At 37.4% G+C, this 24024-nt stretch overlaps 1 protein-coding gene and 2 pseudogenes across 2 annotated transcripts in view; 1 reads left to right on the forward strand and 2 right to left on the reverse strand.

Moving 5' to 3' along the window:
* Nucleotides 1-24024, reverse strand: part of CDKL5 (cyclin dependent kinase like 5) — a 182882-nt gene that overhangs the window by 101164 nt on the left and 57694 nt on the right. For both annotated transcript variants that reach the window (XM_060001857.1, XM_060001856.1), the window contains one exon: nucleotides 21689-21723. In XM_060001857.1, the coding sequence (XP_059857840.1) occupies nucleotides 21689-21723 (35 nt within the window). The remainder of the gene's footprint in view (nucleotides 1-21688; nucleotides 21724-24024) is intronic.
* On the reverse strand, nucleotides 1768-2846 carry LOC132418694 (gap junction alpha-1 protein-like; annotated as a pseudogene).
* LOC132417948 (actin-related protein 2/3 complex subunit 1A pseudogene) lies at nucleotides 9138-10477 on the forward strand (annotated as a pseudogene).

Genomic DNA, 24024 nt, shown 5'->3' on the forward strand with positions numbered 1-24024 from the left:
AAATCAAGCAAGCAATAGGTGAAAATTAATGTGAAACAGGAAGTGAGGGTGGCAGTGTCCAATCTAATTCCAAGGTTTCAAGAGTTTTGCAGTCTTCCACAGAAACACACACCCCATTAGAAAATAATAGTGATTCTTCCTCAAGAAAAGGTTTGTGAGGAGGAAATGTGAAACACTCTTGACTAAACCAAGAGAATGGGTTTTCCAAATGAGACTGTCAGAGCAAGATGCAGTCAGATGGATTGGCAGGCTTAATGCAGTCCCCAGCTTCACCTTCCCCGGGTGCCGTTGGGTGGAAGGAAGCTTCTGATGAAGAGTAGATCAGTTAGAAGAAAAACAAAGAAGCTACATTTTTTTGCACATCTGCAAGTAGTAAGTATATCCGTGATCCTGCTACATATAATTAAAAATGCTAATACTAAAACCTTCTCTAACATAGTCTCCACAATTCCATCTCCAAAAATCTATTCTCACGTATTTTGCTTAGATAAAGATGTACCAGTGAAGAATTCAAAAGACTAGGAAGATCAGTGCAGCCAGAAGCTCTCAGAGAAGGCAGTGATGCAGATTGCTCTCTTAAAACTTTATTGAACAAAGAACACTCTCTAGAATATATGATGGGCTAGGTCTACATTGCATGCAATAAAGCTGAACATGACAGTAGTTCAATGTGAAATGTTAAACAAATTAGTACTTCTCACTGTACAAAACTGCTTATGTAGCTGCCATGCAAGAATAAAGTATTAAGCTCAGCATTTTCACCAATCATCTGTGATGAGCTTTAAAAAAGACATTTGAAGAAATGGTTAGATTTCTTTGGTATATATTTCAAACAAATTAGTTACATGGATAATACTCAAACCTCTTTCAACCTCTCTTGCATTCCAAATAAAATCTTAGGACAAATATCAAAAATGCTTGCCACACCAAAAGACAGACTGTCAAACTCAAAAGAATATAAGTTCTGAAATAATGTTTATTCAGTAGGGTTTATTAAATTGGATAAAGGCAAGAACTGTCAGTTACTGCAAAATTCAGGTAAGAACACTTAGTAGTCCAGCTCTAAGCATTTCTTTTAAATTTCTCACATTAATGAGTTCTGTTTATAGTACTAAAATTCTATCATTCAACCATCAATGATTACATTTCAGAAAAAGGAAATCATTTGTGACATCTTTCTACAAAAGAGAAAAAATTATAATGAATAGAACCAGTATCTAATAGGATACACTAGGGGTGGGGGGGGTTAGGAAAAAAACAGTGCTTTATTTTCACAGTAGAAATTATGTAATGCAAACATCATTTTGACCCACACCAAAAAGTCCACGAGAAAAGCTCAAATTTGAACACTGTGAGCATTATTTTAAAATCTATGTTTGTGAGTTTATACTGCATCTGTTTATACCAATATGTGGCAAATATCTATCACTTTCACATACACTGAACCATTCTAGGGGAATATGGGAGAGAAAAAGGCCTTACTTATGCATCACCTAGTGCAACTTTTACTTAGAATGCAAGCTGAGTCAACCATTTTAAATATGAACATGTATCCCTGTTAATCCCTCTCTCTCCATCCTTCTATCCCAGACACCTCAAAAGAACCGTGGTAGTCTAACGTCTTTGTATCTGCTAAGCCTCACCACTGAGGTTGTTGAGTACCACCTCCACTGAAACAAAAGTATACTGTCTATTGCACTTTCCTTTTCTTTAACAATTGAGCAGAATTGTAATGCTTTCAACCACGTGTGTAGATTTCTAGGTCATTTACACTGCTGCTGGCATGACTGCTGGCTCTGCAGAACTGCTGCTGGGCTGCAATGGCCAGTGTCTAGTAGCTAGATTTTTTTTAGAATTCCGCTTGTCAACAGGGAAATCAAAAAGCTGTGTATGTGAGTTAGAAACGGTGCTTCCTGCCTGTCCCATTCGAACTGGCTATGTGCTGTAATTAGCAGGGTTCTGCTCACTTCCTTGTTTGCTGTAACTGTCGCAGGAAGAACTGTTTCTGTCTCCAGGAACCAGCTTGTCCCTGTGAAGGGACATGGTGGAGAGAGCAACAGTTGATAAGGAGCCATTGGAGGGGCTTGGCAGACCAGATGTATTGTGGTAAGGCTCACGCTCTGGATTCTTCACATGGTCTTTAATGCTCTCAAGAAAGACACAGAAAAGCTCTATGATATTCAAGGCAAGAGACACCAAGGACACCAGCGGCATGAAGAGGATGAAGATGCTTTTCTCTGTGGGGCGAGAGAGGAAGCAGTCCACCTGACGTGGCAGGGGTCTCGCTTGCAAGTGTAAACCGCATTCAGGCGGAAGCCATAGATGTACCACTGGCTCAGCAGGAAAGCCACCTCAAAGACTATCTTAAAGAAGAAACAGATGGTATAGGTTCACAGCAAGCCCCTCCTCATTTTCACCTTCCCATGTTCTTCAATGCCATACTTGAACTTCTTGATTTCAATTTCCTCCAAGTGCACCTCCACACTAGCACCATCGGTTGGGGCAACTTTGAGTTGCTCCTCTTTCTTGTTCAACTTCTCATCCTTTCGCATTACACAGATCACGTGTGCTAGGTACAGAAGTGTGGGGACAGATGCAAATACAATCTGAAGGACCCAGAAGCACACGTGAGAGATTGGGAAGGACTTATCGTAGCAGACGTTTTCACAACCAGGCTGAGTGTTACAACAAAAGGCAAACTACTCATCATCCCAGGTTAACTCAACTGCTGTACCCAGTAGCAGGATTCAGAAAATGAAAAGGACTGAGAGCCATACCTTCCCTCCAGCTGCGGAGTAAGCTTGAACCCTGTCGAGGAGTTAGCCTAAGGCACTCCAGTCACTCATGCTGCCTGTTTGCTGTTCTTTCCCTTAAAAGTGAAGTAGGCACGCCAAGTGACTGCACTCCTTAGAGGACGAAGTAAAATGAAAAAGCAACTTCAAGAACTCAAAACTGTCTAAAGCTCACAAGTCTGCTACTATTTGGTACCTTCCTCATTCTTCCCCCTAATGAAAGGCAATTGCTGATACCTGATAAAAGCTTATGTAGATTCATTTTTCATACATGGTGAGTAAATACTCTTAAATAAGGATGTACATATATTGATAATGGGACAATTTACAGAAATAGGGGAACAAAATAGACACATTTAAATATCTTCAATTCCAGAATAAGGCAATCTCCAAAGATTAAAAACTCAAACACAGACACTGAATTAAAAATTTACATGCATATACTGACTGATTCATCTTCAGACTTTTCAGGGCCATCATCTCCCAAACAGATAATGATATTCATCCAAGCATTATTTATGGAGTGCCTACTAGATGCCAGGTACTGTACTAGGCACTGGTTCCTACTGTGATTCCTTTGGAACTCACAATCAACTAGCGGAACAGATAATCAAAAGCACAGTATTTTATTGATTTTTTAATTACAATTAATTGTAAGATAAACCATTATTTTATTTACCATTCAGAAAGCAATCAAGGTATCCAGGGTAAGATGTGCCCCAATTTCAGAAATGTGGGGGTAAATGTATATCTTAGAATCAATGAAAAAGGCTAAGTGAGTAAGTGAATATACAATTGCAAATTTAAATAAGTGCCAAGAAGGAAACAAATAGGCACCAACAGAGATTACCACAAGGAAACCCAGATTAGAATGTATAGAGTCAGCCAAGCAAAGACTGGAAAAACCGCTGCATGTGAAGCAGCAGCATGGGCAAAAATTTGAAGAGGGAAGGACTCACTGTACTCAAGGAGCTAGCTCAAAAGCAGGCAGCAGGGTTACCAGGTAGTAGGCAGAGGCAGCAGAATGGTGCCAGAGGGGGCTACCTCAGGCATCTGCTTGGCAGTAGCAGAGAATCCCAGAGGCAGAAACTGAAATTACACTGTGAGGCTGGGGCAAGATTGAGGCCATTGGAGAAATTATTAATGGCAGTTCAGGAGCTCTAGGGGACAGTGGGAGGGTTGTGGGAGGAACCAGGATGTAAAAGAGGGATGTACAGATCAGTACAGAGACAAGGGTTCTGGGCTAATGGACGGCCAGTGAGTTTCGGTGGTGACAGAAAGTAAAAGAGGATGTCAAGAATCATGGGTCTGGGCTTCCCTGGTAGCGCAGTGGTTAAGAATCTGCCTGCCAATGCAGGGGACAGGGGTTCGAGCCCTGGCTCGGGAAGATCCCACATGCCGCAGAGCAACTAAGCCCGTGCGTCACAACTACCGAAGCCCGTGTGCCGAGAGCCCGCGCACTGCAATGAAGAGTAGCCCCCGATCTCTGCAACCAGAGAAAGCCCGCGCACAGCAATGAAGACCCAATGTAGCCAAAGATAAAAATTTAAAAAATAAATTAATTTTTTTTTAAAAAAGAAAAGAATCATGGGTCTGATCCTGAGAGTCTCTGGAGAGGGAAATATGCAATCTATACTAGTGCTGTGGTCCTGAACGCTGTGGTGAATAAAGGGGCATTTTGCAAGGGTAGCTGCCATTCCAGTTAGCAGGGAGTAGTAGCAAGATCAGGACTAAAAAAGAAGAGCTGCTACTCTCTCCTTATCTGAGAACTGAAGTCAGGTCTCTGCCAACAGGGGCCTCAATTTAAATACTTATTTACTGAATGTGGACCATTATCTTCAGTTGAATTGTTAGCACATGGAAGCTTTTTTGTTAAGACTAAAATGCTGACACACTGTGTTCATTCTTGTGGGTTTCTTCTCAAGAGCTTTTAAAAAAAAAATCTCAAGAGGAGCAACTCTGATACCATCCACCAATCTGTTGAGAGTGGGTGGAACCTGACATGGGGCACAACATACACCTGCTGTGCCACTACTGAAGACCTTCTCTTCTTTCTCCATTTCCTCCTGACAGCACTCTTTCTTTTTAAGAAACGTCTCTGAGCAAAAAGCCTACGGAAAAGTTTCTGCCTCTAATTCAGAGCACGCCAGACAAACAGATCTTACTTTAAAACGGAGGACCACAGCTAACTGATTATTACATGGCAAAAATAATTATTTTCAACCAAATTATCTCAATACAGCACTGACTCATCATTTTTAAAACAAACTTTATTTAGTATATTAAGATAACATTCATAATATTTATATTTTAATTCTCCCACTTTAAAAAATTTAATTCCCAAAGGTATTCATTTTAAACAATCAGGAAAATTAAAAGAGGAAAATATTTCTTAAAGTAAAAATAATATGAATTTGCCTACTAATAAGCAATCTTAAATACCATACAGCTTATTTGTTTCTTGGTTTAATGGCTGTTCCTCACAGTAGATTCAGTAAGAAAAATAAAACTTAAAATGAAACCTAAAAAGGGGAGGCAAGGTTAATACAATTTACAATGCCTCAACTACCCAAAGTTGGTTACAACTGTTCTCCAAGGATAAGAACTGAAGCCTCCCAAAATGCAATTTTTTAGCAAGTAATCAAATTATAAGGCTTAAAAGTACACACAGTGCTTTCTCAGTTGCTTAAATAACACATTTTAGCCAAACTGTCCTCTATCACACAGATTCTGAAAGTAATCCTATTAAGCTAAAATCACCAAGATGTATAGTTTATGATTAATACATTCATCAAGGTTGATCGAAAAGAGACCATTTGCAGCATAAGAGTTGGGCATTTATTCTCATTAGTTTTTCAAATTTAACCAATGCTTAGTCTCCAGAGATTTCAAAGTGCCTTTAAAAATTGAGTTACTTCTTCAAAAACAAGTGGGGTAAAATAACAACAAATGAAGGTTAAAGAAAATAATCCCTGAAACTACTTTAGCATGGTTAAAGGTACCCGATAAAACAAAAAACAGTGCGAGGGTGGGGGGGGGTCGATAATTCTGGTTACTTTAGGATAAAGTTATTAGCAATTTTCTAGAACTACATGAAAGTTCTCAACATTTTCAAATATTTTGCCTGGAAAAAGTTCTTACTAAGCACTTTGAAAATATACAGATCTGAGATTCAAAGGGATGAAAATAACTGATCTAGCTAAGCAAATGGCTCATAGGCAAGTTAAAAGCCTCTTGTTGAACATTATTTTTAAACTGGACAAGGTATTTCCAATTTAAAAATATAAATATAAGAGTTCAGGATCAGCTCCAACACATAAGGTGCTTGGATATTGTCACTCATGTCCTTACAACAAAAAAAACCTGAACAAACTGCCAATCAGCAACTTTTATTAGGCTTATCAGAGAATTGAGGACACGGGGCAAACTGAACTCTTGAAATCTGGAGAAACAGGCAAATACAGAGAATCACATCCAAGATCAGCTTACCTGGAGCAGAAGGTGCTGGAGTTAATACACTAGTAAGAAAACTTAAATCGTAATTTTGACAAAGGCTTGTGAGTAAGAACTCCTGGGGGCCCGATCTTAGGAGAGCCTCTATACTCTCATGGCTTTACCTCCAGGAACCTCACCAGGTTCTGACTGTGAAGATACAAGAACAATCTCCTCCCCTTTTGGGTAAGAGGAAGAGAAAAGTGACGATTTTGAAATACACCCATGGGAAAAAATAACAGTTTTGAAATAAACCCAGAAGGTTCTCCATAGCAAAGGCCAACACTCCAAGGGAAAATATACCAGAGCCTTCTATACTGTCCTGGGAGAGGGGAAATTAGCCAACACAGACTTCTCTAGACTTGTTTCACCTAAAGGAAGCAGGGGTTGGGGGAAGGCTAAGAAATACTTCTGAAGGTTGCAGTCCAGGGCTCAGGCCCACCAAAAGACTAAGACTTGGTCCTAAGATTATAAAACACTTGCCCTTCCCCACACTCTACCACCACATCACCAAGGTTCCACAGTAATCCAGTAACAGTGGATTACAACGGAAAGAGTTGCAAGAAACAGACTCTACTTAAAAAGGACTTCTTAGGCAAACCCAAAGATAATGGGGGAGAAAATTTTAAAAATAAAGACACTAGAGGAAACAGAAGCCTCTGGCATCTACACCTACAACAAACATTAAACACAGCCTAGCTCCTAGCCAAATTAACATGAAACCTTATACTACAGGCCTATTTACCTCCATTTCTATTATCCAATATATCCTACCTGGCTTTTAAAAAACACTAAAAAGTATGCTAAAAGGCAAGGGAAAACAGAGTGTGAGGAGATTAAGCAAGCATCAGAACAAGACTTAGATATGGCACAGGTTTGGGGATTACCAGTGATAATTTCAGACAGGGAATTTAAAACAACTGATTACTATGGTAAGCACTCTAATGGAAAAGGTAGACAACATGCAAGAACAGACAGGTAATGTAAGTATATACAACTCTAAGGAAGAATTAAAAGGAAATGCTAAAACTCAAAAACACCATAACAGGGCTTCCCTGGTGGCGCAGTGGTTGAGAGTCCACCTGCTGATACAGGGAACACGGGTTCGTGCCCCGGTCCGGGAAGATCCCACATGCCACGGGGCGGCTGGGCCCGTGAGCCATGGCCGCTGAGCCTGTGCGTCCGGAGCCTGTGCTCCGCAACGAGAGAGGCCACAACAGTGAGAGGCCCGCGTACCGCAAAACAAAACAAACAAAAAAAAACACCATAACAAAAATGAATAATACCTTTAATGGGCTCATCAGTAGACTGGACATGGCCAAGGAAAGAATCAGTGAACTTAAAGATATGTCAAGAGAAACTTCCCAAACTAAAATGCAAACAGAAAAAAGAATTTTAAAAAGGAGAAAAGAATATCCAAGAACTATGGGACAATTACAAAAGGTGTCACTGGAATACCAGAAGAATAATGAGACAAAAGAGAAAAAATATTTGAAGGAATAATGGCTGAGAATCCTCCAAAATTAATGACAGACACCAAATCACACATCCAGGAAGCTCAGAGCACACCAAGCAAGATAAATACCCAAAAACTCTACACCTAAACATATCGTATTCCAACTACAGAAAACCAAACACAAAGAGAAAATCATGAAAGAAGCCAGAGGGGAAAAAAACACCTTACTTATAGAGAACAAGGATAAGAAGTACATTTGACTTCCTGTCAGAAGCCATGAAGTGAAATATTTAGTGTTGAAAGGAAAAAAAACACCAACCTAGAAGGTATTCAGTGAAATTATCCTTCAAAAGTGAAGGAGAAATAAAAACTTTCTCAGATAAACAAAAACTGAGGGAATTTGTCACCAGTAGGCCTGCCTAGTAAAAACTGTTTTAAAAAGTTCTTCAAAGAAAGAAAATGACATAGGCCAGAAAGTCAGGTCTACACAAAGAAAGAAAGAGCATTGGAGAAGGAATAAATGAAGGTAAAATAAAATCTATTTTTCCTATTCTTAATAGATAACTGTTCTAAGTAATAACAGTAATAGCGTATTTGCTAATTATAGCAAATGGATAAGTAAAATGAAAGGTACCTGTACTATCTCAGAAGCAGAGTAGAGTTATCCGGTAGTGGACTTAGATGATAAGTTGTTAATATACACTGTAAACTCCAGAGCAACAACTAAAAACCCTTTTTAAAAGAAATATAATGGATATGCTAAGACAGGAGAGAAAACAGAATCATACAAAATGGTCAACTGAAATCAGGGAAGGAAGAAAAAGGGGACCTGTTATTGTTTAAAAAAAAGAAGTATAACAAATAGAAAAGTTACAAACATGGTTCATATTAATCCAAGTATATTGATACTCACTTTAAATGTGAATGGCCTAAATATACCAACTAAAAGAGATTGTCAGAGTAGATTTTAAAAACGCACATTAAATATAAAGATACATCTAGGTTCAAAGCAAAGGGATAAAGAAAGATATACCATGTTAATATTAATCAAAAGAAAGCTGGAATAGCTATATCAGTTTTAGACAAAGTAGACTTCAGAACGAGAAAAATCATCAGTGATAAAGAGGGGCATTAGAAAATGATACATTCTCCAAGAAGGCATAACAATCCTTAATATGTATGCACCACACAAGACAGCATCAAAATATACAAGGGGCTCCCTCTGGGCCTCGGTCCTCCACCCGCGTCCGCCAGAGCCTGTTGGTGTCCATTGACCAGAGTCTGTGAATTCAACGCTCCGAGCCCGTCTGGATGGCCCCGACTCCCAGCTGTCTATCCTTCGAAAACACTAAGAATAATGTCCCTGCATCAATTTTTACTAGAGCTAATCACGTGCCATGCCTGGAACAGGGATCGTACCCAGATTGCCCTTAGCCCCAGTAACCATGAAGTCCACATCTATAAGAACGGGAGCCAGTGGGTGAAAGCTCATGAGTTCAAGGAGGACAACGGACACATCACAGGTATCGACTGGGCTCCCAAGAGTGACCGCATTGTCACTTGTAGGGCTGACCACAATGCCTACGTCTGGGGTCAGAAAGGTGGAGTTTGGAAGCCGACCCTGGTGATCCTGAGAATTAACTGCGCAGCCGCTTTTGTCAAGTGGTCCCCGCGAGAGAACAAATTTGCTGCAGGCAGCAGAGCACAACTCATTTCTGTTTGTTACTTCGAGTCAGAAAATGACTGGTGGGTAAGCAAGCACATAAAAAAACCCATTCGCTCCACGGTCGCCAGTACACCCTGGGGCAGCAAGATGCCTTTTGGTCAGCTGATGTCAGAGTTTGGTGGCAGTGGCACTGGCGGCTGGGTGAATGGGGTCAGCTTCTTTGCCAGCGGGAGCCGCCTGGCCTGGGTCAGCCACGACGGCACCGTGTCTGTTGTTGATGCCTCAAAAAGCGTGCAGGTCTCAACTCTGAAGACAGAGTTCCTGCCCCTCCTGAGTGTGTCGTTCGGCTCAGAGAACAGCGTTGTGGCTGCTGGCCATGACTGCTGCCCCATGCTCTTTAACTACGACGACCGTGGCTGCTTGACCTTCGTCTCCAAGCTAGACCTCCCGAAAGAGAGCATCCAGCGCAACATGTCGGCCATGGAGCACTTCCACAACACGGACAAGTGGGCCATGACCAAGGACCAAAACACAGCCCTGGAGACGCTGCACCAGAACAGCATCACTCAAGTGTCTATTTATGAGGTGGACAATCAAGATTGTCGCAAATTTTGCACTACTGGCATTGACGGAGCCATGACCATTTGGGATTTCAAGACCTTAGAGTCTTCTATCCAGGGCCTTTGGATAATGTGAAGCTGAGCGAGCCTCCCAGATCCAGCATGAGGACAGATAGGCTGCACCAAGCAACTCCACCATTCGCATGATGGGGAGGAGAGCCAGCCTCCAGGAAACACTGAAGACGCATAAGGCGCAAACCTTGTTCTGTGTTTTGTTTGAGTGTAATTGGTGAAAGTGTTGGTTTTTTAAAAGCAGCAGTGATTTGGGGTGTTTTTTTTTTGTTTTTTTCTTTTGCTATTTCATTCCATTCTTGACCAAAGCTTCTCTTTAAGCAGTTTATTATGGAAAATTGTCACACTAACTTAAAGGAAGGGGTGGGGGAGGTATGTAAATTGTCTGTTAAAAAATTAAATAAAAATATTGAACAAAAAAACAAAACAAAATATATGAGGCAACAGACCTGCAAAGAGAAATAGACAAATCCACTATTACAGTTGGAGACTTCAACACCCCCTTTCAGTAGGCAAAAAAAAAAAAGAGAATAAAGATAGGTGAATTGAATAGCACTATCAAGCAACTAAATCTACCTGCCATTTACATAATACTTCATCCAACAGCAGCAGAATACATGTTCTCAAGCTCACATGGAATATTCATCGAGATAGACCAAATTCTGTACCACAAAACACAAATCAGCAAATTTTAAAGAATAAAAATCATACAAAGTATTTTCTCACACCACAATGGAATTAAACTAGAAAACAATAACAAAAAGATAAACGGAAAAATCTCAAAATATTTAGCCATTAAACAACACATTTCTAAATAATACATAGGTCAAAGAGGAAATCTAAAGAGGACTTTTAAAATATTTTGAACTAAATGAAAATGAAAATACAAATCAAAATTTGTATGATGCAGCAAAAGCAGGGCTTAGAGAAAAGTTTATAGCACTGAATGCATATATTAGAAAAGAAAACAGACTTAAAATCAATAACCTAAGCTTCTACCTTAGGATATAAGGCAAAGAAGGACAACTTAAGACTAAAGCAAATAGATAAAAGGATAAAACAATAAAAACTATAGCAGTAATCAATGAAATTGAAAACAGGAACTCAGTAGTGAAAAAAATCAATGGGAACAAAAGATGGTTCTTTGCAAAGACTGATAAAATTGATAAACCTCTAGCCAGGATAACCAAGAAAAAAATGAGCGAAGACACAAATTATTAATATCAGAAATGAAAGAAGTATCATCATTACCAATCACGTGGACATTAAAAGGATAATAAATGAATATTATGAACAAATCTATGCCTACACATTTTATAACTTAGATAAGTGGACCAATTCCTTAAAAGATACAAACTATCAAAATTTACACAAGGAATAATAGATAATCTGAATAGGCCTTTATCTATGGAAGAAACTCAAACAATAATTAATAAACTTCCCAGAAAGAAAGTCCCATACCTAGATGGTTTCACTGGTGAATTCTACGAAACATTTAAGGAAGAAATTCTCTACAATCTCTTCCAGAAAACAGAAGTAGAGAAACACTTCAAAGCTTACTCTATGAGAACACATTATGTATGGTATTACCAATACCAAAACTAGATAAAGACATTAAAGAAAGGCAAACTACATGAACACAGATGTAGAAATCCTCAACCAATATTATCAAATCAAATCCAGCAATGTATAAAAAGAAATATACATCTTGACTACATGGGATTTATCCCAGGTATGCAAGGCTGGTTCAACATCCTAAAATCAATTCATAATCAACAGATGAAAGTAAAAACACCACATGATCATACCAAGTGATACAGAAAAGCATTTGACAAAACCCAATACCCATTTGTGATAAATACTCTTAGCAATCTAAAAATAGAGAGAACTTCCTCAACTTGATAAAGAACATCTACAAGAAACCTACAGTTAACATTGTATTTAATGGTAAGAAACTGCATGCCTTCCCACTAAGCTCAGGAACCAGACAAGAATGTCCTCTCTCACCATCTGTATTAAACATTGTACTGGAAGTCATAACTAATACAAGACAGGTAAAGGAATTAAAAGGTATACAGATTGGGAAAGAAGAAGTAAAACTATTTTGTTCGCAGATGACATGACTGATTATGAAGAAAATCCCAAAGAACTTACCCCCCAAAAAACACTGGAACTAATACGCAATTCTAGCAAGGTCACAGGATACAAAGCTAACATACAAAAGTCAATCACTTTCCTATATACCAGCAAAGAACAACTGGAATTTAAAAATTAAAAACAATACCATTTGTATTATCACCAAAAGAAAAAAAGTACTTAGGTATAAAGCTAACAAAACAATTGTAAGATATGTATGTGAAAAACTAAATAACTTTGTTGAAAGAAATCAAAGAGAGAAAAATCAAATGGAGACATATTCTGTGGTCATTGATTAGAACACACAATATTGTTAAGATGTCAATTCTCAACTTGATCTACAGATTCAATGCGATCCCAATCCTAGCAAGCTATTTTGTGGATATCAACAAACTGATTTAAAAGATAAAATAGAAAGGCAAAAGACCTGGAATAGCCAACACAATACTGAGAAAGAACAACAAAATTGGAGGACTGACACTACCTGACTTTAAGACTTACTACAAAGCTACAGTAAATCAAGACAGTATGATATTGGTGAAGAATAGACACACAGATCAATGAAACAGAACACAGAACCCCAAACTAGACTCAACACAAACACAGCTGATCTTTGATAAAGAAGCGGAGGCAATCCAATGGAGAAAGAAGTCCTTTCAACAAATGGTTGAAATAACCTAATCAAAAAATGGGCAAAGGACTTGACTAGACATTTCTCCAAAGACATACAAATAGCCAAGAGCACATGAAAAGATGTCCAACATCACTAATCATTAGTGTCATGCAAATCAAAACCACAAAATGATACCATTTTACATCAACTAGGATGGCTACAATAAAAAAAAATAAGGAAACAAGTGTTGGCGAGGATGTGGAGAAATTGGAACCTTTGTACAGTGCTGACAAGAATGTAAAGTGCTGCAGTCACTGAGGAAAACAGTTCTGTGGTTCCTCAAAAAAATTAAACACAGAATTACCATATACCTAGCTAGTATTTCCACTTCTTGCCGTATACCCCAAAAGAACTGAAAACGGGGACTCAAACAAAACTTGACCACAAATGTTCACAGCAACACTATTCACGATAATCAAAAGGTGAAAACAACCCAAATGTCCATCCACAGATAAATGGATAAACAAAATGTGATATGTCCATACAACAGAATATGACTCAGTCATAAAAAAAGGAATGAAGTAATGATACAGGCTACATGGATGAACCTCAAAAAACATTACACCAAGTGAAAGAAGTCAAACTCAAATGGTCACAAATTGTATATGATTCTATTTACATGAAATATCCAGAATAGGTAAATCTATAGAAAAATCAGATTGGTGTTTGCCAGGGATAGAGAGAGGGAGAAACAAGGAGTGAGTACTTAATGGGTATGGGGTTTTCTTTTGGGGTGATAAAAGTGTTTTGGAACTTGACAGAGGTAGTGATTGTACAATATTGTGAATGTACTAAATGCTACTGAATTGTACACTTTAAAATGGTTGGTTTTACATTATGTGAATTTTACCTCAATTTTTTTTTAAAAAAGGTCACAACATTGTAAATCAACTATTCATCGATTAAAAAACAAAAAAAGAAGATGGGCCTATGAGGCTTACTTCCTGGCTCTACCACCTACTAACCTGTATGGCCTTCAGGAAATTAACCTATTATATTTGAGCATCAGTTTCCCTCATGTTAAAGGAAGGTAATTCTTTCTAACTTTTATAGTTGCTATGAGGATCTAAAGAGTAATGAAAATAAAGCACCTGGCATAGGACTTCCCTGGTGGCACAGTGGTTAAGAATCCGCCTGCCAATGCAGGGGGACACGCGTTCGATCCCTGGTCCGGGAAGATCCCACATGCCGTGGAGCAACTAAGCCCATGTGCCACAACTACTGAGCCTGCGCTCTAGAGCCCACGAGCCACAACTACTGAAGCCTGCACACCTAGAGCCTGTGCTCTGCAACAAGAAGCCCGCACACCTCAATGAAGAGTAGCCCCCTGCTCACAGCAACAAAGGCCCAACGCAGCCAAAAACAAATAAATAAATAATTTATATTAAAAAAAAAAAAGCACCTAGCATAGCACAATGCCTGGAAGTTAAGAGGTACTTGAAACAGAGATTATTACTATTGCTTCTTAACTTAATTTCTCATTTATGGCCACTTGAATTATATTAGGAAGCTATCTCAAGTTTTTTTGTTTCCAAAGAATTTAACTCTTCATATTTGTGCGAATGTCCTTCTCTTGAACTCAAGTAATCTTTCATAGTCTCAGTGGAGACTGTTTTCTTCTCTGTATTCATTTTGGATGAAAAGAGAGCTATTCAGGCCAGTGATGGAACACAGTCAGGGTGAATAGATTGTATGTGTCTCTGTATGCCCAGTTCCTAGCAAAGTCCACTTCTCCGTTCTGACAGCTGATCATGAACGAGGTAACCAATATAAAATTTCCTACTTAGGCAGCCAAAAGATTTACCCAAGCCCAGCTCAAGGGAAAAGTAATTTTCAGTGGAAGTTCCACACTTTATTAATTCTATTCCTCAGACTCCAAGAGCACCAAGGGCAAAGAGACAAACAGAAACTGAGATTGTTGGTCCACTGAGGCCACTATGCTGTTTCCACTGTATTCTCCTAGTTAGGGCTGCTCAGCATTAGAAGTCAGCAAACTTTTTCTGTTTAGGAAGGGCCACAAAATAAACACTGTATTTTAGGCTTTGTATGTCATACGGTCTCTGTTGCAACTACTTAACTCTGTCATTTTAGCGCAAAAGCATCCATAGAAAATACGTAAATGAACGAGTATGGCTATGTTCCATAAAATAAGTGGCGGGTCAGATTTGGCCCACAGGCACTCAATAGATTTTTCTTAAACAAATATTTGGTTGAATTTTACTTTGTAATACCATGCCTAGAACACAGTGCTTTAAGTACAGGAGGTAGAAAAAAATTTTAATTTGATTTTTTTAATTAAAATGCTTTAACATAGGAAACAAACCTTTAAATTAAGAAATAGTGGGCTTCACTGGTGGCACAGTGGTTAAGATTCTGCCTGCCAATGCAGGGGACACGAGTTCGAGTCCTGGTCCAGGAAGATCCCACATGCCATGGAGCAACTAAGCCCGTGCGTCACAACTACTGAGCCTGCACTCTAGAGCCTGTGAGCCACAACTACTGAGCCCATGAGCCACAACTACTGAAGTCTGTGCACCTAGAGCCTGTGCTCCGCAACGAGAAGCCACCGCAATGAGAAGCCCGCGTGCTGCAAGAAAGAGTAGCCCCTGCTTGCTGCAACTATAGAGAAAGCTCGTGCACAGCAACAAAGACCAAACACAGCCAAAAAAAAAATAAAATAAAAATAAATTAAAAAAAAAGAAATAGTAAAGCTCAAAAGCACTGCAGAATATGAACTATAGCTTCTAGTGGTATTTCATGGGTGGGTTCCTTTTTATATAAAAATAGATCCCCATGTACTACTTTCCAGTTACTGATTTCAACAACTGATAGAGTTATGCTTAACTATTTAAAAGTGTCCACTATACGGGCATTTGTTGATCAGTTCTTTTTCTTATATTTCCAGTGAATATATATTTCAGGCTGTGTAGAAAAATGATTCACACTCATTTTTGGTTCCTGAAGTTTTAAAGTCACATTAAAGAACTAGTTAAATCCCTTAAGCAGAGACATTTATCAAAGACTAATGAAATTACTCATCTTAAGAAGATGTAGAAAGAATGTTCTCTCTCTCTCTCTCTTTTTTTAATATTTATTAATTTATTTATTTGACTGCTCCGGGTCTTAGTTGTGGTGTGCAGGCATGTGGGACCTAGTTCCCGGATCAGGGATTGAACCCGGGCCCCCTGCATTGGGAGCAGAGTCTTAACCACGGGACCACCAGGGAAGTCCCAAGAATGTTCTCTTAAAGAAGGAAATAATTATGTTTTATGATCGGCAGAAAAGGGGACTTTAAAGTCCATCTAGTGCTCCAGCCAACTCGTCCTCTAGACTGGGGGGCTGTAGAGTCGGGGGGGGGGGGTACTGAGTCACTATAAGAAGGACAAATGAGGTAAAGTCTTCTATGTAGACAATGCATGCAGAGCTAGTAGTGGGGCTAGTTCTAATTTGACCATTCCCTTATCTCATTTACTAAAAAACAAACAAACAAAAAAATCCAGATTAGGACGATGAGGATAAAGGCAACCAGGAAGCCTGCAAAAGCCCCAGATTCTTCTGGTTCCCTGAAGAAGTCAGATTCAACTGGAAATTGACACCTGAGCCATTGTTTCTTTTACTGATAACAAGACAACAGAAACATGGGTAGTTTTTCCTATATCAACAGACTAGCAGAATTGGAAATACAAAATATTATAGTACAAAGAAGTATGATTTTGGTGAGACTTCTGTCGTGTTCCAGAGACTGTTCTACAGTCAATTGGATCAGAAACAAAAACCCGGTCAAGAGAGGAAACCACACAGAAGTAATGGTTCTACATGAGTGCCTCTGTAAGAAGAGGCAGATGTTTTCCCCCATTAATGATTCCTACTATCTTTGTTCCTGACCTGAAGTCCAGTTTAATATTGATATCTCATTAATCTTCATAACCTGCAGTAAATTCACATAATTTCAGACAGTGCAATTACTTAAAAAAAGATTATGATAAAATAATCAATTAATACTGAAATACTTCCAGCTTCTTACAATCTTTATGAAAAACCCCAAGCCTCGCTATAATCTTCTTCAAACGCTAGGAATTTTGCACACAAAAGCAAGAAACCACATCTTATTTTTATTTAAATAAGGAGGAATAAAATGACAAAGTAAATAATATCCCATATATTCTGTTTCTCATTGTTGACATCTTTTTTAAGTTTTAAAAACTCTAATAACATGTAAAACCTAAAACTAAAAATTAAAGAAAAACATCTGTTTTATTTAATGTGGGCAACAACCTGAAAAAATAAGTTTATTTTGGTCTAGTAGAAAATAACTATATGGTTTTAGATGGCAACTATAAATAATCTGTTAAATTGATAATGGTTCATTGACTTTTCCTCAAGCATCTTCTCAAAATAGTTTGATTAAAAAAAAGTAACCAAATCATCATTCAGCTTTTTGGTGAAAAAATAAAATTAATCTGAAAAAGAAAAATGGAATCATTAATCCAAAATGCATATTGCTTGCTAAAAATGAAGGCTTATAACAAAAGACAAATTTGTGAATATTAAGTAATAACAAACATCCAAAGAATGCCTTTTAGTAGGGGAAAATATGGGTATTCCTACCTAGAAAATATTTAATCAAATCTACTCTTCCTACAACTCTCAAAAGAGAAAAATGACACAATCCAGATCTTCTCTATCCACTCTCTCCTTACCCTCTTGCAATTTGGCATTAATGTATCATTTGACTTAAAGAAGTCATTAATAAATGGCATTCTTAAATGAAATGGATTTTCTCACCCCTCAATCCTTATCATTATGGATCTTTTTTATGGATTTTTAACACTATTGGTGAATACCATTTAAAAAAAAATCTTTCTTCCTTGCTTTCAAGAGGTCTACTCCCTCTCCTTTCAGTATGATCATTTTAAACACGTCTTTCACTCTGCTCTGTACTCCCTCTTGGAAGGTTCATATCATTTCACACTTCCATCTCAGGTTCAAGGTAGCCATTTCTGGAGTCAGATCAAAGCCTGGTTTCGCCACTTATCAGCTGCATAACCTTGGCCCTGTTACATAGCCTCTCTCTGACTCAGTTTCCTCATATGTAAAATAAGGATGAGAGTGGGGATTGTGGGGATTAAATGTAAAACATCAAATAGAGTGCCCATCTACCATATATGGTAGATGCTCAATATATGGTATTTACTAATATCAGGTTTGGTATTCTGTTGACATTTTATTCTTTATTATGAAAGCCAAACTCATTATCTCTCCCTCCAAACTTATACATCCTTTACAAGTTTCCCAGTCAGATAAATGATACCAATGCTTTTCCAGTTTACCACAAATCCTTGGGATCATCTTTAATCCCTCCACAGGGACCCACCACTGTGCAAAAGCTCTCTACAGTGTCCTTCCTTTTTGGTTCTGTAATTTAAGTCAAGTTTATCATTTATTCAATACTTACAGCTGTACCCCAGTACTGGATTGTTCACAGCTTTGTATAACTAGCTATTCAAGAGCATTCGTTACCTACTACTTCAAAACAAACAAACACTTCTCGTAAGTCAACCCCAGCCATAGGAAAGGAACTACATGAATCAGCACTTCACTGTCCTAGGCTCAATTAGCATCAATCTCCAACCTCTCTCTATCCTCTCTCTTGCCTCAAGTTCTAATCGCATCTCCCTATTTCAACTCCATTCCATTCTCCCTACTTTGTTGTGAGGATGACCTTTTTGGGTTTCTGGGAAGAAAAGTGTACTGTAAAACATGCCTCCCCTCTCACAGGCACTTCAAAGCAGACACGTAAAGAAAAAGAAGATCAGCAATGCATATTTACAGGGCAAAGGTCCAAGCCAGAACTTCTTCCAAGTGCGAGTAATCATAAAGCTCCATAAAGAGTTTAATAGTCACTGCTAAGAGTGTTCATATACATGCCAATATGTATATATAACAATAAACAGAAGTTGTCAAAAAGAAAGTACAGTTACATTTTTCTTTTTTAATTGGGCAGCATTTATTTCAGTAAATTAAGGAGTATGATCTTTGGTCTGGAATAGCCCAACATCATATTATGTTCACAAAAGACAAGATATATCTGTTTATAAACATGACCTCTAAATTTCTTGCAACAGGACACAGATTAAAACAGTGACTTTCTTTCATACTTGTTCAAATACACCATATGCTAGGAATTATTTAGTTATATATACAATCATAGCCAACATTCTCAGAAACAGATCAAATTTATGCATGTGATCACATACCTGTGTAAGTAATCACAAGAGACCTGATTTATACATTTTTATAAGCATTTTATTAAAAATCTAAAAGGTATGCAAAATATATGGGCATGATCACTTTACACATAATAAGCACAAAAGGGAGGATTATATCCATTTTTGACTATGAGATTTCATAGTTATCCATTCGTTTGATCCTAACGGGTAAATCTTATCAGAAGCATCAAATTCTCTATTTTTGGACAGTGGGGTAAAGATCTGAAGGTCTGATGCTAGCTGAAAAAAGGGTATACTGTAAGAAGTCTAATGACTAAACAGTTGCAAATTCTAGAAAGAATTTTATATTACTCTGAGTTAGGTACTAATTTATGCTTCAAATTTTCCATCCAGTGCTATCTTTTTAGGTACATGAAAGGAAAAAGCAACGATACTCAGACAGGTGGTCTGTAGGGCCCTCATTTAGTGAAGGGCAGTAAAAAAGAGGTATTTTTTTTAGATGCAATCCCATTTGCAGCAATCTCACAGGTTATTTTTTATCTATTCTTCTATCTATTCAGACAGACCATAAGACATATAAGGGCAAGAAAACTATGGTTTATTCATCCTTGTAACTCAAAATGCCTTGCACATGGCCACTAAGAATCAGAGTTCACGGTTAGAGTCGGTTTCCCAAGAGCAGAGATGCCTGTTCTCGTCCACTTTCACTCTGAGCCCATCTTGCTGGCACTAATAGTGTGTATTATGAGAATGAGGTACAGTTAACAAGCATGTTTTAACAAATGAGTAAACCAGATATATGGAAAGATAAAAACAATATATTCAACTAATAAACTTTATTTGTACATAAAAGGCAGGAGAGCTTAGATAAGGTCATGCATATGGCTGATTCTCTTTGTTGTGCAACGGAAACTAACACAGTATAGTGAAGCAATTATACTCCAATAAAGATCTATTAAAAAATTAAAAAAATTTTTTTAATTAAAAAAAAAGAAAGTATAGGGGAAAAGGTCACGGGAAGAAGTGTGACAACGACTGAGAGAAAATACTGTTGGAAGATTTGTCATTATATATCAGAAATCCCTGGGTTTTAAAATTCAAGGATTAAGACTAAGAACTGAAGCTTCCATTTGCTATGTTGTATCAATAGAGCCATAGTACAAGAAGGAGTATTATGTTCATTAAAGAGTCAAATTTAATTTGGACACTAACAACCTATTTCCCCTGAGTAGTATCTACCCAAGAATTTTACTTTTTTAAAGCTTCCTAAATTTATTTTAACTCAAGGCACCTCCTTAAAAGCACAGCACTTCACTAGAGAGCTTTCTATTTGTTTAATTTCAAACTGCAGTGATATTTCTTAATTAGGAATTTAAGGTGCTAAATTTATTTTGATTACATTTAATTTATTATTTTAAATTCTTAGTCATCCTGAATCAACAGCCAACAGTATTCAAACCATTTTTTTAGGATTTACTGGCAGAGATCTTCAGATAACTATTATCAACATAAAATAACTCAAACACCCAATTTCAAGAATAATAGAAAATTCTTTGAATTAAAGAGATTTGTGATGTAAAACCCAAAATACATCAACTGTCATGAAGCCTTAAATTCAAAATGTAAGTAATATTTTGTACAATGGGAAAGAAAAAGCAAACATAAAAATTATATCATCTTTGTGTGTGTGTGTATATACACACACACACATACATATATTATGACAGATTGACAGATTGAGAGTTTAAATTAAATGGCTTAGGCTAAATTGCTAAGCTCATCTCAGATATAAATTATATCATTATAAAATATCCCAAAAATCTTTAAACCTTGGTCTTAACAAATTATACACAAAATAGTATGAGGCCAGATACTAATATTCAAACTAGGTATACCATAATAGAAAAATATTTAACCTAATGTTTGAAATTGTTACAGCTTCAACACTTGCCATCTTAACGGTAGTCTCTGAGTAAAACATGCTCAACACTGAGCAACACCTATGGAAACTTGAAATAATCTCCCTGAATAATTATGATTATTAATGATATGTGATATGTGATTATTAATCATAGTCAAATAATCTATATATATAAGATTCATTTCAAGGCTGTTCAAGGGTGATCAACCACAGCTAACAGTCATAATCATACACTATTACCCCAAGCCCTATTTCATAACCAAACACCTATATACTACCCTTCAAAATCTGGATTCTGACCCAATAAGCAGTTTAAGTTATTGGGTCTACAAGAAAAATATTGACATGAAACTCCTCCTTGCTCTTAAGTACTTGAACATAAATTAAATCTGTCACTACTTTGATTTCTTCTCTACCATCTTTTCTCTCTCCCCATTAGGCAGCTTTTCACCTACACATAGGTCAGTTGAAAAAAAGAGCACATGACTGTAAAGAACTAACTACTTAATCATGATAAAGCTTACCCAAAGAAGTCTCTTTTTTCAGGGTTCCCATATTAATTCTCCTTTATTAAGCATCATCACCATCATAGCCAGTTTTAATTATATGCCCACATGCACAGAACACTACATTAGTTTCAAAACAGTTAAACATATATAGATATTTTCTTTTTAAAAATTATGTACTTGCCTTGTGTCTGCATTTAAGTACAACTCCATAGGCTCCTATAATAAAAAAAGAAGTAAACAATTAGGGGCACGTATACAAATTACAGCTCTTGGAGACTGTAGAATCAAAGTTCTATTATATTTACATTGGTTATCAATATATGGTATAATAATGATTCCTAAAACGATAATATTCTGCAGTGATAATGCAATGAGCCATATACAAAGAGAGCATGAATATTTATTATACATTTTTTATAAACCAAGAGTATAAGCAACCCATTTCCCCAACAAGTGCATATTCTTAAATGCTTCTCTTTTTAAAGAAAATTTCACTTTTCTTTTTTAAACTTAAGTTTAAAAATTTCTAGAGACAAGATTTGGACATAACAACTTTAAGAGTAAATTAAAATCACCTCAAAAGATTCTAGAGAACTCAAACTTTAAGAGTTAATGGTTTCACAAAGGTAGGCTCAAGCATGGAGCCTACCAAATATGTTCGCTGTCCTAGGAGACATTTAAATTCTCTTCTAAGATACTGGAATGTTTTCCCTGACTGGCAAAATAGTACAGGCCTCACCTCAGCATTCCAATCAATAACTAGTAGGAGTTGCTACATTTTTGCCATAAATATTAAAATCAAAGGCACCAGCAGAGGGGTCCAAGGATCTCTGGCCATTTATAGCCAAGCACTCCCACTTTCTTTGATATATTTCAAATGAGATACATCACTAGCTTTTGGGTTACTTATACTATTAACTAGCCAGTAAGCTGCTTCCTTAGAGGCAAAACACAGAGTTGACAGCAAGGAAATTGAGGCAAAAGTTATAATGTGAAAATATCTAATTAGGAGAATCAAAATATAATATATGATAACTGACGTTTGTAGAAATGATTGACATTTACAGACAGGCAAAGCCCGTGTTCATCTCTGAGAAGAGGACTTCAGGGAGATGACATTAGGAAATGTGTCTCCAACAGAGCCTGGAGAGCCAGAATAAGTCTCCCTCACCCGGTAGAGATGGATGAATCTTATTATCACAGTTAGGATGAACCCAGCCATTACAGCCATCCAACTCAACTCCACAATCACCAGGCAATCATCCAATCCTCATTTAACTGCCCATGCTAGTTTTTCTGTGGGGTAAAAATGCACTGCTTAGGCTGCAGGGACATAGAGCTTGCTTGACAGTTTTTAATTACCTTAATATATATGTATTTCATAGTCAGAAAAGCATATGAGGTAGTTTACAAAGAAAAATAAACATATAGCAATGATGGTTCTGACTACAATTTAAAACTGACATATTCTGATTTATATAACAGTCTGGTAGTTTTAGTTAATCTAAGCCGATCCCTGAGAAGACTATCACCTATGGGTATACTATGAAAAACAAGGCTATGATCCAGAAAATCTTAGGCCCAGAATCTGGAACATTCCAATCCTGTTACACCCAAGGAGCTGACCTTCTCCATCAAGTAGCTTTATGGCATGTCTCTATAATACTTTTGAAAAAACAAAAATAAAAATAATAAAGAAAGCAGGTATTATAAAATTAATAGTAGATAACACATTGAAAATGAATTTTATCTACATAATTAATATCAATGAAAAACAGGAAAAGGAGTTGACTGGTGAAGGAAGAAGGATCCATTCTTTTTATATGGTTTCAAACTTCAGACCCTGAAGCAAACACGCAATGATTAGACAATATTTTAATTGTTTCTATTTATTTGAAAAGGATTTAACAACTTAGTATTAAAATCCAGAACAACTATCCTGTTGACATAGGTAAATTTTAAAACTTCTTTTGAAATTCAAAATATACTTGAAAATTCTGAAATATCAAGTTTTTGTAATATTTGCTTTAAAGATATAGATGCTAAGAAACCATAATTATAAATCACTTATATCGTGTTAACAGAATCATTTATCAAAATCTCCATAAAGTTATCTTTAAGCCAAGAGCAAAAATTACTAACAAGGGGCTTCCCTGGTGGCGCAGTGGTTGGGAGTCCGCCTGCCGATGCAGGGGACATGGGTTCGTGCCCCGGTCCGGGAGGATCCCACGTGCCACGGAGCGGTTGGGCCCGTGAGCCATGGCCGCTGAGCCTGCGCGTCTGGAGCCTGTGCTCCGCAACGGGAGAGGCCACAGCAGTGAGAGGCCCGCGTACCAAAAAAAAAAAAAAAAAAAAACCTAACAAGGAAGAATCAGGAAGATTTATGAAAATGAATTACCATATTTCATCAAATTGGTATCACTGATTATAAGCATTAGTACTGCTAGGAAAGAAAAAGTGCTGTCAATCAAACCATGACATGCTACTGATTATAACACACATCTGATTTCAGAGATG

The sequence above is a fragment of the Delphinus delphis genome, chromosome X (genome assembly GCF_949987515.2).
Source record: "Delphinus delphis chromosome X, mDelDel1.2, whole genome shotgun sequence".
Classification (NCBI taxonomy): domain Eukaryota; kingdom Metazoa; phylum Chordata; class Mammalia; order Artiodactyla; family Delphinidae; genus Delphinus; species Delphinus delphis.